The sequence below is a fragment of the Odocoileus virginianus genome, chromosome 4, assembly GCF_023699985.2.
Source record: "Odocoileus virginianus isolate 20LAN1187 ecotype Illinois chromosome 4, Ovbor_1.2, whole genome shotgun sequence".
NCBI lineage: Eukaryota > Metazoa > Chordata > Mammalia > Artiodactyla > Cervidae > Odocoileus > Odocoileus virginianus.
In genome coordinates this window covers 1,359,490-1,373,169 of record NC_069677.1, presented here as the reverse complement: position 1 = coordinate 1,373,169, position 13,680 = coordinate 1,359,490, and the positions used below count along the sequence as shown (strand labels likewise).

General features: G+C 35.4%; 1 protein-coding gene across 1 annotated transcript in view; it reads right to left on the bottom strand.

Moving 5' to 3' along the window:
* Window positions 1–13,680, bottom strand: part of ATP6V1A (ATPase H+ transporting V1 subunit A) — a 63,643-nt gene that overhangs the window by 15,272 nt on the left and 34,691 nt on the right. Inside the window, exons 4-10 of the mRNA XM_020879694.2 lie at window positions 12,194–12,408; window positions 11,773–11,910; window positions 10,261–10,412; window positions 6,321–6,483; window positions 5,133–5,241; window positions 561–683; window positions 351–465 (exon numbers count right to left, since the gene is read on the bottom strand). Of these exons, the coding sequence (XP_020735353.1) occupies window positions 351–465; window positions 561–683; window positions 5,133–5,241; window positions 6,321–6,483; window positions 10,261–10,412; window positions 11,773–11,910; window positions 12,194–12,408 (1,015 nt within the window). The remainder of the gene's footprint in view (window positions 1–350; window positions 466–560; window positions 684–5,132; window positions 5,242–6,320; window positions 6,484–10,260; window positions 10,413–11,772; window positions 11,911–12,193; window positions 12,409–13,680) is intronic.

The window sequence follows — 13,680 nt, the reverse complement described above, 5'->3', positions numbered from 1 at the left end:
TAATCACAATCTGTTTCATTTTTCTAATTTAAACAGATTAAGCAAGAAGGAAGGAAAAGCTCTGAGAACAAGGTATGGCTATATGTGGGGATAGTGAATCTTCATATTGTTTTTATTGTGATATGATCTTACCTTAACATGTTTATAATTTTCTAAATTGTTGCTAGATAAGTCAAACCTATGAAACCAGCACAAGCAGAGATGACCTAAACATGTGCATTCTAAAGAGCCCTCTGGGTGACTCCAGTGCAACCTTGGTTAAGAAGCACTTCCCTCAGCGGGGCTAAATATTATCTCTTTAAAATAAAGTAACTTTTTTCTTATAATAAGTAAATAGTTTGGGTGCTTACGCTCCTACAATGCTGACACTCCCTTCTCTCTCAGGATTTCCAAGACACTTCACTCTGCCGGCTCGCTCATAGAAAGAGGCCAAACGGGCACCAAGATATGCAGGATATCCACTATCTGAAAAATGAAAAGAAAATTTTAAGAGAGAAGTTCTAAGCCAACCCCCAAATCCTATCAGTCTTGCTTATACAATAAGCAATATAAAGATTTACCTGCAGGCATTTCAGCTAAACGACCAGAGATTTCTCTAAGAGCCTCAGCCCATCGAGAGGTGGAGTCAGCCATCATACTGACATGATAGCCCATGTCACGGAAATATTCTGACAGTGTGATTCCTACATTGGGAAGAATATTATAAATTATAATTTTGTAATATATAATCCTGACTTTTTACCCTTAAGAAAACTTTAAAGCGGTAAGTTCCTAAGTTAAGACTGCTAGCTATTCATCATAGTTTGTGGTTCTTTTGGGTACACAGTTGAACATACTATCTAGCCTCCTCTGCATTTAGATTTGGCAAGTAACTGACCCTTATCTAACAGAATGTAGAGTCAAGTGTTTCTTCAGAAGGCAAGACACACATCTTTCCATGCTACTTCTTCTTTCTGGCTTACTGAGAGGGTGAGAACTCCCAGGATCTATGGAAGGTATGTGTTAAAATGAAAGAGCTCTTTTTAGCCTGGGTCCCTGCCCCAAAATGACAGAATAAAGGAGAATGCCCTCATCATCTGAAATAAACATCTGTTATACTCAACAATTATGTTTGGGTTTTTCATAGCCTAGTCTACCCTGATAAACATTTTTAAAAGTAGGAAAAGACTTTTCTCCCATTGTTTGTTCAGATAATTAAGTCTGAAATTAATTTACAATGCATTTTTTCCTATGTATCCCACACACATATGCACCAAAAATACCCTCAATTAATTAGCTGTTTGGTTATTTTTCAAAAGTAGTAAATGTTGTTAATGTGAAAAATAATACTCATTATCTAGATCATTCTTCTACATAGACTGGGTCCTCTCCTGTAAAATCACATTCAGTAAACCACTCAGAAAAAGCTGATACAGTATACAGAAAGCAGTCCTGGGTTCTAGTTCCCATACTGTCATTAGTGTTAGCAAAGTAACCTCACTTCCCAGTTTCTTCATTTGTTAAAATGGAATAATTCTCACCCCATCTAGCTGTACACATCAGATGATATGGTATCTATAAATGCCCTCTGAAAAATACAAAGTACTATACAACTGTAAGATATTAGAATTTTATATTAGTTGCTACTTGATAACAATTCCAAAATCTACTACCTTAATTCCTTTATTTTACCCGTTAAGAAACAAAGGGTTATATAAATAAAATAGTTGCTGGAAAATTCAGAACTTTACTATTTGTCATAATACATCTGTCAGAATAAAAAATACTAACTTCCAAGGCTTCCAAAATATGGTCCAAGGAACAAAGTCTTTAAGTAGCATCACTTATCATTATTAAGGCTTAAAAAACACAGTATCACATATTTCAATCTGATGGTACAAGCATGCTATATCTCCATGATGACATTCACTAATGCTTGTGTATCTATATATATATTAAAAAGACTTGACAAAAGAGACAGATACACAAGAGTAAACCTCAAAGAAGTCTGACAGACCACTTTCATAAACCTAAAGATATTAGTGCCTACAAATCAGACAAAATCAAAAGATGAACAAACTAGGAAAATATCTGCTACTCACAAAAGATCAAAGACTCATTTCAAAGAACTTTACCAATCAGTATGATAAACTACTAACCAATGCAAAAATGGACAGAAGGCAATTTTCAAATGGTTAACAGATTCAGGAAAAATGCTAGCTCCCTGTAAGGAATACAGAACCAAGAGTCATCTAGTAAAGCAGAGAGAGTAAAATGTTAACTGTCAAATCTAGGTGTGGGGTACATAGGTACTCACTGCAGTATTCTTTTAACTTTTCTGTATAATGATTATCATAAAAAACTACTGGAAAAATGAGCATTGGGGAGTATGTGAAGAAACAGAATTTGTGTCCACTGTTATTCCTTGTGAAGAGCTATTAGAATCTAAAATCTACATTAAGAGTTATATTCCTCAGCAATTTTACTTCTAAGAACTTAACCTGACAAAAATACAAAGAAACATGCACATAAAACATATGATGTAACAGTGTAAATAACATGCATAAGGATGTTTTATGGTGTGATGCTTGTGAGAGCAAAAAACCTATCAATAATCCAAGTGTCCACCCAAAGGAATGCCGGTTAAATAGATTGTGATATATCCATACAAAGAGAATCTGTGTAGTCAGTTAAAAGAAGGAGGTAGACTTCTTGTCTTAAAATATTAGGTGATTATGTCACTTTCTCCTTCTCAGGAGAGTGACCACCAAACAAGAAATACAGAAACACAAACTCCACTGTCAAAAACCAGGGGCCATGTTTAGCTTCAAAACAAAATAATGAGGAAAGCTAACTAAAAGAGATTAAAACAAAACAAACAACAACAAAAAAAACGAGACACCAAGAATTCACCTGAGGCTACACAGCCTCAGACTATGCTTCTGCAAACTAGAAAGTACATCCTGAGGAGCAAAACCAAGAATTCTTTGTCTAGAACACAGTAAAAGGGGTACAGGGCTAGCAGCAGGGGTTCTATGGACCCAGTCTGGCCTCAAGGGGAAGTAGGGGGGTGGGGACAAATAAAATTCAGAAAGATACCCCTTTACAGTAAGTAAAAAAGTGAATGAAGCAGGGTAGAAGAGAAAGAATTCATTGTAAGTGGCCTTGTCGTTGTGGATTTTGCTGGTAGGACAGAAGAAAACGTAAAATAAATTATATAATTTTATGCTGTAACAAACTTCACTGATTACCAGGAAGAAGTCCTGCTATTTTGAATCATAGTAACAACCATCCCCTCCCATCTCCTGCAAAGATATGTGATAGTAACAATAAACATCAGCATATGAACTAAACAAAAATAAAAGAAGAAAAAAAAGAAGAGCACAGTACAACAATGAACCTGCCAAGGAACAAATGAGAACTGAGATCACAATTAATTAAAGAAAATCTTTATACTGCATCCTACCACAAAATAAAAATCTCAAGGAATATACAGGAAGATAAAAAGGTTGTTTCATGAGCCAGCAGAACTCGACAAAGAACTAGAACAACATAAAAGTTTCATCAGAAGCAATATAAAGAATAAACACTGATTATCCTGTGAAAAAATGAACAAATGGCTAAATAAAAAGAATTAGGATTTAATGCATGTGTAAACAGATAAAGGAGATGCAATATGTTCCACTTGAAGATAACCATAATGGAAGAGAAAAATTTTCAGGAACAATTCTCAAAATTTTTCCAAAGTAAAAGACATAGTCACAGACTGTAAAGGTATACTATGCCTCAGGAAAAAATTAACAGAACTATCAATAGTGGGATATATTCCAATAAAATTATGACACTTGAAAAACAATTATAACACTTCAAAGTTAAAGAAGCATTCCTTTGGGTAGAAAGAAAAATCACCTATAAAAGGAAAAAAAGTAGGTCAGCGTCAGATTTCTCCTCAGCACAAGAAATGCTGATAGAAAAATTTCATATTCTGTCAAATTACTGTTAAAATCATAAGGCAGTAGAAAAAATCCAAACTTACAAAGAAGAATTCAGAGAATATAGTTTCCATGAGCCTGTCTTGAAAAAACTTCCAAAAATCAAAATTTGTCCATTTGTAAAACAAATGGAAAAATTACAGTCAAGGGATTGTGCTGCCAGTGGAAACTGACTCCATTTTACTAGGTCTAAAGCTAATACAAACATTGTATCTATGGATACAGAACAGAATGTGAATATTATAACTCTTGAATATGTAGAATTCCAAATACCAAAAGCTGGGATGAAAATGGGAGCAAAGATGGAAGGTAATACATAAACATAATCAAAGTATTATAATTCAAAGCTGAAAATTCAAGTTATAGAGATACAGATATATTCAGAGACAGAGCAATGATAAAACATGAAAAAAAAAAACAAAAAACCCCCAAAACCCAGAAATAGAAGATACTTCATTTTAAAGTCATTAAAAAGATTAAAGCGGTTCTATTAATGCCTTATGGAGCTTCCCAGGTAGCAAGGTGGTAAAGAATCCACCTGCCACTGCAGGAAATGCCAAGAGACCATGGGTTTGATCCCTGGGTCAGAAAGATTCCCTGAAGTAGGATATGGCAACTCACTCCAGCATTCTTGCCTAGAAAATTTCACAGACAGAGGAGCCTAGTGGGCTACATTCCATGGGATCACGAGTAGGATATGACTGAGTGCATGTGTGCATGTGCGCACACACACATACACACACACATTAATGTCTTATATGGACAGAGTCTTAAGATATAATAATGAGTGCAATGTGGTGGTGGTGGTTTAATTACTAAGTCGTATCTGACTCTATGAACTGTGTAGCCTCCACGCTCTTCTGTCCACGGGATTTCCTGGGCAACAATATTGGAGTGGATTGCCATTTCCTTCTCCAGGGAATCTGCCTGATCCAGGGATTGAACCCGAGTCTCCTGCTTGGCAGGTGGCTTCTTAATCACTGAGCCATCTGGGAAGGCCAATATTAAAAAAAAAAAAGACAACAAAAAAAAGGTTCTAGGAATATGGTTATATGTATGAAGATACTTTAGAATAAAAGTTCTTTGGAAAAAAAAATTTTGGTACTAGCTTTAAACTAAAGAACACATGTTAATCTCTTTCATTCCAATTCATATACTCACCAGTATAAATAGAGGCTTCTCTAGCAGCCACAGGCATATTGGATGTATTGGCTACCAATGCTGTTCTCTTCATAATTGACTCTACCTTACCATCGACTTCCATCGTGAGCTAGAGACAAACAATCTATTAATGATTCCCCCAAGTTTTGAAATAGAACTTTTAAAAAAAATTATTTATTTATTTTACTTTACAACATTGTATTGGTTTTGCCATACTTTGACTTGAATCCACCATGGGTGTACATGTGTTCCCCATCCTTCTCACCTCTCTCCCCATCCCATCCCTCTGGGTCATCCCAGTGTACCAGCCCTGAGCATCCTGTATCATGCACCGAACCTGGACTGGCGATTCGTTTCACATATGATAATTTACATGTTTCAATGCCATTCTCCCATATCATCCCACCCTCGCCCTCTTCCAGAGTCCAAAAGACTGTTCAATACATCTGTGTCTCTCTTGCTGTCTCACATACAGGGTTATCGTTACCATCTTTCTAAATTCCATATATATGCATTAGTATACTGTATTGGTGTTTTTCTTTCTGGCTTACTTCACTCTGTATAATAGACTCCAGTTTCATCCATTTCCTTAGAACTGATTCAAATGTATTCTTTTTAATGGCTGAGTAATATTCCATTGTGTATATGTACCACAGCTTTCTTATCCTTGAAATAGAAATTTTTAGTTTCTTTTTCACAACTTGTTTATATTTAATCCTTCTTATAATCTGTGTTCCCAAAGAAGTATTTCCCATCATTCAAACCTATTTCCTCTATCCCACTGTGCTGTAAAGAAAACAGTCAGTATTTCCACTTCATAAAAAAAGTCCATTATTTTATGGAAGTAGGAATGTTATTATTACAGTAACCTAGTAAGACTATATGAAGTCTATGAGACATTCACACCAATAAATATTTTGCCTATTTTATCTTTCTCCCAATAACTGAAAATCACCAGACCACAAAAAGAAACTTTCAAGTGTTTTGACTGAAAAATTCCAATTCCTTTCCTTCAGTATACAAATTGAATCATAAATATAATTAGAAAATTCCTTAAAAGATGTTTGATGAATAAGAGCATTGATCCAGATCCAAAACAAAGCTTTATTAATTGCCAATGAAAGTTGATTAGTATTAGTTGATTAGTCTAGTATCTAGACTAGTATTGGAAGCTTTATAGATACAGACCTCTGGGAAGTCCCGGAGGACTTCAGACATCTCGTTTCCTCTCTCACCACATCCTACGTAGATGATCACATCACTGTTGGAATACTTGGATAGAGACTGTGATATCACTGTCTTCCCACAGCCAAAAGCCCCAGGGATTGCAGTAGTTCCTCCCTGTACACATCTACACAAAGCAAACAAGTAAGGATTACTTTACTCACTAACATACACCAATAAAAAAAGTAGGTTAGAGACACAGGGGCTACCCTGGTGGTTCAATGGTAAACAATCCCACAGACAGAGGAGCCTGGCAGGCTATTATCTGTGGGGTCGCAAAGAGTCAATCACAACTTAGCAACTGAACAACAACAAAAGTGACACAGTTAAAGATACAAGTTAAAGAAAGCACTTTAAAATATTGTCATCTGTATCTGTACATACACTTAGAAAGAATGAGGTACTGACAGAGATATAACAATTGCTCCCCTATTTGCACCTAAAGTAGGATATGTTTTTTATAATAATTAATCATCTGTAATAGCTGGAAAGTGAAAGTATGTTCCATAAGGTACCTGGAGAAGAGGAATATGAAAATAAGATAAATAAAATAGTAGTAAAGATACTCTGAATGCTTAAATAAATCAGTTTATGAAAGGACAAAATAAGAATTAAAGCTAAAAGAAAAATATAAACACTTTTGAAAGTTGTCCTCTGAGGTAAAAAATAAGAATTTTCTTTCATGCAAAGATGGGCTCAATCACTGCAGATGGTGATTGCAATGAAATTAAAAGACGCTTACTCCTTGAAGCAAAGTTATGACCAACTTAGACAGTTATGACAACTTAAGACACAAACACTGCATCCTTAATAAGGATGAAACTAGTATGCATTAAAACGTTTTCCCATTGAAACCTTTCAGTGACTCTGATAAACTAGGAAGGACAAGGCCATTCATCCTATGGCTTTGCATACTTAATTCAAATCATTTTTAAGTCAGGGTGGGAAGGCAGGGCTGGGTGTGTCCCATGTTAGAAGTTCAACAATCTAATGTGAAAAGTGCTATCACAGAGACCATTCAAGGTTTGTGGGAGTACACAGAAGGGGTACAAAGTCTGACACTGGTCTGGAGTGGAGTTAGGAAATTCTTTCTGAAAGAAGCTAAGACCTGAAAGGAAATAGAAATCAGCCATATGTAGGGAAATAACATGCCATGCAGAGGGAACAGCATAAGCAAAAGTCCAGGGCCAAGAGGGAGGGAGCCCTGCTTGAGGATTTAAAAGCCCATTGGGAAGCCTGGAGCATGGTCTGTAAGGAAGCAGTTGGACAGCAAGTGGCTGAGACAATACTGGAAGGTAAGCAGGAGCCAGGTCACAGGTGGCTTTGTATGGGGTTAAGGATTGTGTGTTTGTCTTGAGAGCAATAAAGAGCACTTCAAGCAAAACAGTGCAGGATCAAATATGTGTTTTAGTTGGATCACTATGTAATATGGACAACCACTCAGAAAGAAGGCAAAACTGAAGATGTGAAGTCTGATTAAATGTGATTATTGCAGGAATTAGGGTAAGATCCTTAATTACAGTCATGGAGCAGGGATGACAGATGCAGATAAAAAAATATTGAGGGAACAGAATAATAGCACTAGTTCATTAATGAGATGTGGTAAAAACAATCCTTGAGAGAAGTCACAGATTTTAGAAGAGGGATTCACTGGATGTACAGTAATGACATTTGCTGAGAAGCAGCAAAGTTTCAAGAAATGGGGTGGTGATTAAGATGATGATATTAGTTTTAAAACACTGACTCTAGGGTACCTGTAAGATATTCAAAAGGAGAGGTATAATCCAAAGTGGATATATGAACCTGGAACTCAGAAGAGATCTGGGATGAAGATATAGGTTTAGAAATCAACATATATAGATGAACATTTAAGTCTTGAGGGTGGATGAAGTCATTCACAGAGGGTAAGATGTATAATAAGGAAAGAAAGGAGAAAAACTCTAAGAAATAGCAAAATTAAGGAGAAGGAAACTGCAATGGAGAATAAGCAATAGCTTCCTGTAGAAGAAGGTAAATGGAAGAGCAAAGAAAATGGGTGTTTCAAGGAGGAAGGAGTAGAAAGCAATATCCAACATCAAAAGTTGTAGCAATTAGGAAAATACTAACTTATTTATTGAATTATCAGTATGGGAGTGACTGACAATGTTAGTGAGAGTAGTTTCACTGAGGAGTGGAACCATGGCCATAGCAGTACAGTGAATTAAAGTGGGATAAGTGGGGACAACTTTTTTTCAAGAAGTTTGGCTGTGAAGATAAGGAGAAAAGTAGTGGAAGGCAGAAAGAGAAGGGTAGAAGGCAGATGTCTTTTCATTAGATGGGAGAAGAAAGGAAGATCACCTAATAGAAGGTCTCTGAGGAGATATGAGGTGGGGTAAACACCAGAAAAAGGAAGAAGAATAAAGGATAAATGGGAACATGTGTTAACTGAAAGAATTCCAAATCTGATGGCCCCTCATTTCTGTGTGAAGGATCTGAGATGACCATTTGGTGAGAATGAAGGAGAAAGAAGAGCTGAAGATCTGAGGCAGGTAGAGAGTTTGAAATAGTCACTGAGGAGAGCAGAAGAATGACAATTAGGGAACTGCAGAAGGATTATGCCACAGTGCTGAGATACCAACTTGCACTTACTATTTATTTTTCTCAGCAGCCTGAGTGTAGATTTGGGAGAAGGAGATAGCCAGACTGATTCACAGTTGATACTTTACCAGGTGGGTATGATGGAAGACAGAGAAACAAGAAAATTTAATATACTGACAAATATTCATAGAAATGATATACTATTAAATTTAAACTGGATTCTAAAGGATATAGAAACAGGAGGTACTGACTAAATAAGAAGAGTCAAAGTACTAAAGATCTTTTATTTTATTTTTTTTCCATTTATTTTTATTAGTTGGAGGCTAATTACTTTACAATATTGTAGTGGTTTTTGCCATACATTGACATGAATCAGCCATGGATTTACATGTGTTCACCATCCTGATCCCCCCTCCCACCTCACTCCTCATCCCATCCCTCTGGGTCTTCCCAGTGCACCAGCCCTGAGCACTTGTCTCATGCATACAACCTGCGCTGGTGATCTGTTTCACACTTGATAGTATACTTGTTTCAATGCTATTCTCTCAGAACATCCTACCCTCACCTTCTCCCACAGAGTCCCAAAGTCTGTTCTACACATCTGTGTCTCTTTTTCTGTCTTGCATATAGGGTTATCGTTACATCTTTTTAAATTCCATATATATGCGTTAGTATACTGTATTGGTCTTTATCTTTCTGGCTTACTTCACTCTGTATAGTGGGCTCCAGTTTCATCCACCTCATTAGAACTGATTCAAATGTATTCTTTTTAATGAGTACTGAAGATCTTATAAGAGAGTAACAGAACAACACAGAGTAGGTTTAAAGGTAAGAGAGCTGAAGGGAGACATACAGGTGATCAGAAGTTAAAAGAGTTAATATCACTGCTTCAGTCTTTTCTGCAAATTAAAAGATGGAAAGTTATTTGTTAAAAGTAAAGGCTAGTATGCTTATGCCAAAACCTTAAAGAGAAAGGTTTTTATGCAATTGAAGAAAATGGCAAAGAGCAGACTATAAAGTTAAGAAAGATTGCTGGATAGCACAGAGAACCCACGTGATTTTAGAAATCATCAATTAAAGTGACATCAATCTACTAATTATAGGATAACAAGAAAATTTCAGAAAGTTTTAGAAATAATGCTTTCCTTTTGCAACTGTGAAAAATTCAATGGTCTGACTCTCTAAATAAGCACTGGCAAAAACATAAAACATGTTTCTCTAGATAAAACGTATTATAGGATTAGCACATAAAACCTTATCTATAAAGTGAAATAGTAAGCACATATAAAAATCTGAGGGAAAACTATGGGACACAGTTCAAACTCACGGAAAAAGGGCATCAAGGACTCTCTGGCCAGTCAACAGAGGATGATTAGCTGGCAACTTCTCAGTGACAGGCCGAACCTGACGTACAGGCCATACTTGGACCATGCTGAACTTCTCCTTTATACCTTCAAATTCAAGCTCCAACACAACATCCTACAAAAATACAGTGGGATTTTCAGAATACTATGAACATTTCTTCCTCTAAAGAAAAGTAATGCCAGACTTCTAGGGGGGATTAGAGAGGTGGTATGTGGAAGTAGGGAGGGAGATTTACATCTTTTATTATAAATATATACTGTTCTGATTTCTTTTTTTAAACCAAGTACACTTATTACTATTTTAATGATTAAAAAAAAGTTCAGAAATTTTTGGGAAAGAAGTATTTCAAGTAATAGAGAAACAATTAAATAAATTACATGAATATACACAGGAAAAATTCCTGAAGGATACAAAAGATATTCCTGGAGCTGAGGGAGAGAAGAAATGAAAACTTTCATAATTTTCCATTCTTTGTTTTTTTACTTTATTATAATCCTCTTGCACTGCTTTAATGAAAAATACTAATCTAATTAAGAATCCTAAAATATTTAATAAAGTTAAATATTTTAAATTATTTACAAAAGCAAAAAGATAATGAGTAACTCTTAACATTTGTAAACAGTGAGATGATTTTAACTATTCACAAATGATCTCAAGGTCCAAAGACCTACAGAAATTTGTAATCTTGAATTTGAATTTGAATTAACGTGTAGGTTGAGTGATTCTCTAAGCTAGTGAGTAAGGTTAGCTGACTGCCAAGAACCCCAATCTTAATTCTTCTGTTCTCTATTATACTGTAGAGCACAGATCTTGTTGATGTGAGATGATCAGAAAATTATTATCATCATATCTCATTGGGAAAAAGTTATATGCTACAATGACCTTCCCAAAAAAGATTCTTCATACCCACAAAGATTATCACATATCTACTGTATTTGATATGATGTGATTATCAGTAATAGCAAAGGACTAAGTTTTAAATGGTTCACTGAGAGTAAGAACTTACAATCCATTTCATGATTCATTATGTGAATAGAGACTGAAAATTAAGATCAAAGTCTCTTCTATGCCTAAAGAATCAGGGGTTTGGGAACTTCCCTGGCAGTCCAGCAGTTAAGACTCCGTGTTTCCACTGCAGGGAGCACGGGTTTCATCTCTGGTTGGGGAACTATGCTCCCCCATACCCCATCGTGTGACCAAAATAAAAAAGGAGAAAAGAATCAGGGGTTTAAATAATACAGCATAAGTTAAGAAGGTAAGAAAACACTGTACTAGTTGTTTCTCTTCAAAAAGAAACAATATATTTCGCCTTTTGTAGTCCCAAGCTCAAGTTTTAAAGGAAAATATCTTAAATTATGAAAGTAACTTAAAACTTACATATTAAATATGAATTCTATAACTATTTAGAGTTCTACAACTGGGTAACTATATCAGTGGGGCCACTCATGTGAGTTAAAGTTTATATGATACTTACAGAGGTATCGTAATTTCCAGGTGGAGCAATGTAGGTGACAGTTCCTCTGTTTCGTGGAGGCAACATGATTTTGTGTTTGATGAGAGAGTTCTCATTGACAATTCCGTAAATATCTCCACCAGTGATGTGACTACCAACCTAGAGAACAAACATACTTGTTGCTTAATATTCAAACAAACATCAAGCCATTTAATGTTCAATAAACATCAAGGAGACTCCCCTTGCCATTATTTAACTCATTTGCCTCACTTATCAATAAAATATATTTGTTCTACAATCCTTCTCGTGGAGCTTTTAAAAAAAAAAGTAAACTATGCTTCTGTGGTCCACTTTTATTTTGACGAAGAGTACAAAATAGTTCACTAAACACTCTTTTCACATTCTTTCACCAATTTTAGAAATTTTGATTACAAAGACATACCCGTAGGTTTTTGCAAGGTGTGAAATCCCATTTGACATCTCTGCTAAGAGCAGACACATTTACTCCTCTGGGAATGTAAATACTTTGAGTCTGACTGCTGATATCTGACAAAGGTCTCTGAATACCATCAAAAATGGCTCCCATAATGCCCGGACCAAGTTCAACTGAGAGGGGTTTACCAGTGCGGAGTACAGGGTCTCCAACAGACACACCAGCTAGGAAAGGTGGTTGAGGAAAATTCACTATGAAATACTGGAGATACTGTAAAATAAAGAAGTACTGCAGCTTAACAGGAAATGACATATAAGAAGCTAAACCTGAGATTCTCAAACTTATAGTCCATAGCATCGTGAGTGTTTCGGTAACTTTTTCATAGAGATCTACAACAAAAGATACATTTAATATTTTCATCTACTAAATAATCATGCTCAAACATTTTAATAAGTTTATATGTCAAACAAGTGAGTAGCACTTTGAAAGAAAAAGACACATAAACTGAAACAAAAAGACACATAAATTGAAAGAAAAAAGAACATTTTAATTTCATTTTTAAATAATCTCAATTCCTGCAAAGGGGATTTATGTGCCTGTTGGGTAGTCTATAATTTCCAAACCTAGGAGTCTACCCAATCCACATCATTTTCATATGACACTTGGTTTTTAGCTTAGCAATTGCCAAAAACTTGGCTTCACAAAGATATGACATCATCAACAAGAATGCAGTGCAGTCAGATAATGAAACTGTTTATTATCTCAAGCTACTAGTTCTCATGGTGTCTGAGAAGATGTCAAATATTCTTGTGTTTACTGCAAATCCTTAAAACATCCCGGAGCACCACATGAGTTTGCTGCAGCTGCCCAGAGTGCCTTGGGCACAGTTTGAGAACCACAGGCTAAAAACAGAATCAAAAGTCTCTCTATAATACACTGCTTCAAATATATTGATGAGGAATATCAGTTCCTTAAAAAGGATATTAGAATTAGAAAAAAAAAACTTAAAACTCTTAAGACTGAGAAACAACCAAAAAAATTTTAAGACTTAACAATCATTAAGAGATTTATTAACAAGTGATGGTATATTCATATGCTGGAATTCTATGTAGCTGTAAAAAAGGACAGGTACTTTTATGAATTTTGCATGAAAGATCCCCAAAATATAATTTCCAATATTTGTTTATAAAAATATTTCAAGCCTACATCAAAGTTGAAAGAATATTACAGTGATCTACCATACACACTGCATTGTATTCATCATGTATCTATCCATCTTCCACAATACATATATTTTCAAGTGAATAAAAGGTGCAGAACATTACCTATAATACACTATCTTCTGGGGAAAAAAAGGAAATAAAAATACACATTTATAATGGTCCATATAAAAAATAAGAAGGATATACAGTAAGTGGAACTAACAAAACTGGTTGCATGAATGCATGTCTGTTTTGAAAACTGGCCAAATACAGGATGATAAAAGTGGAACAGGT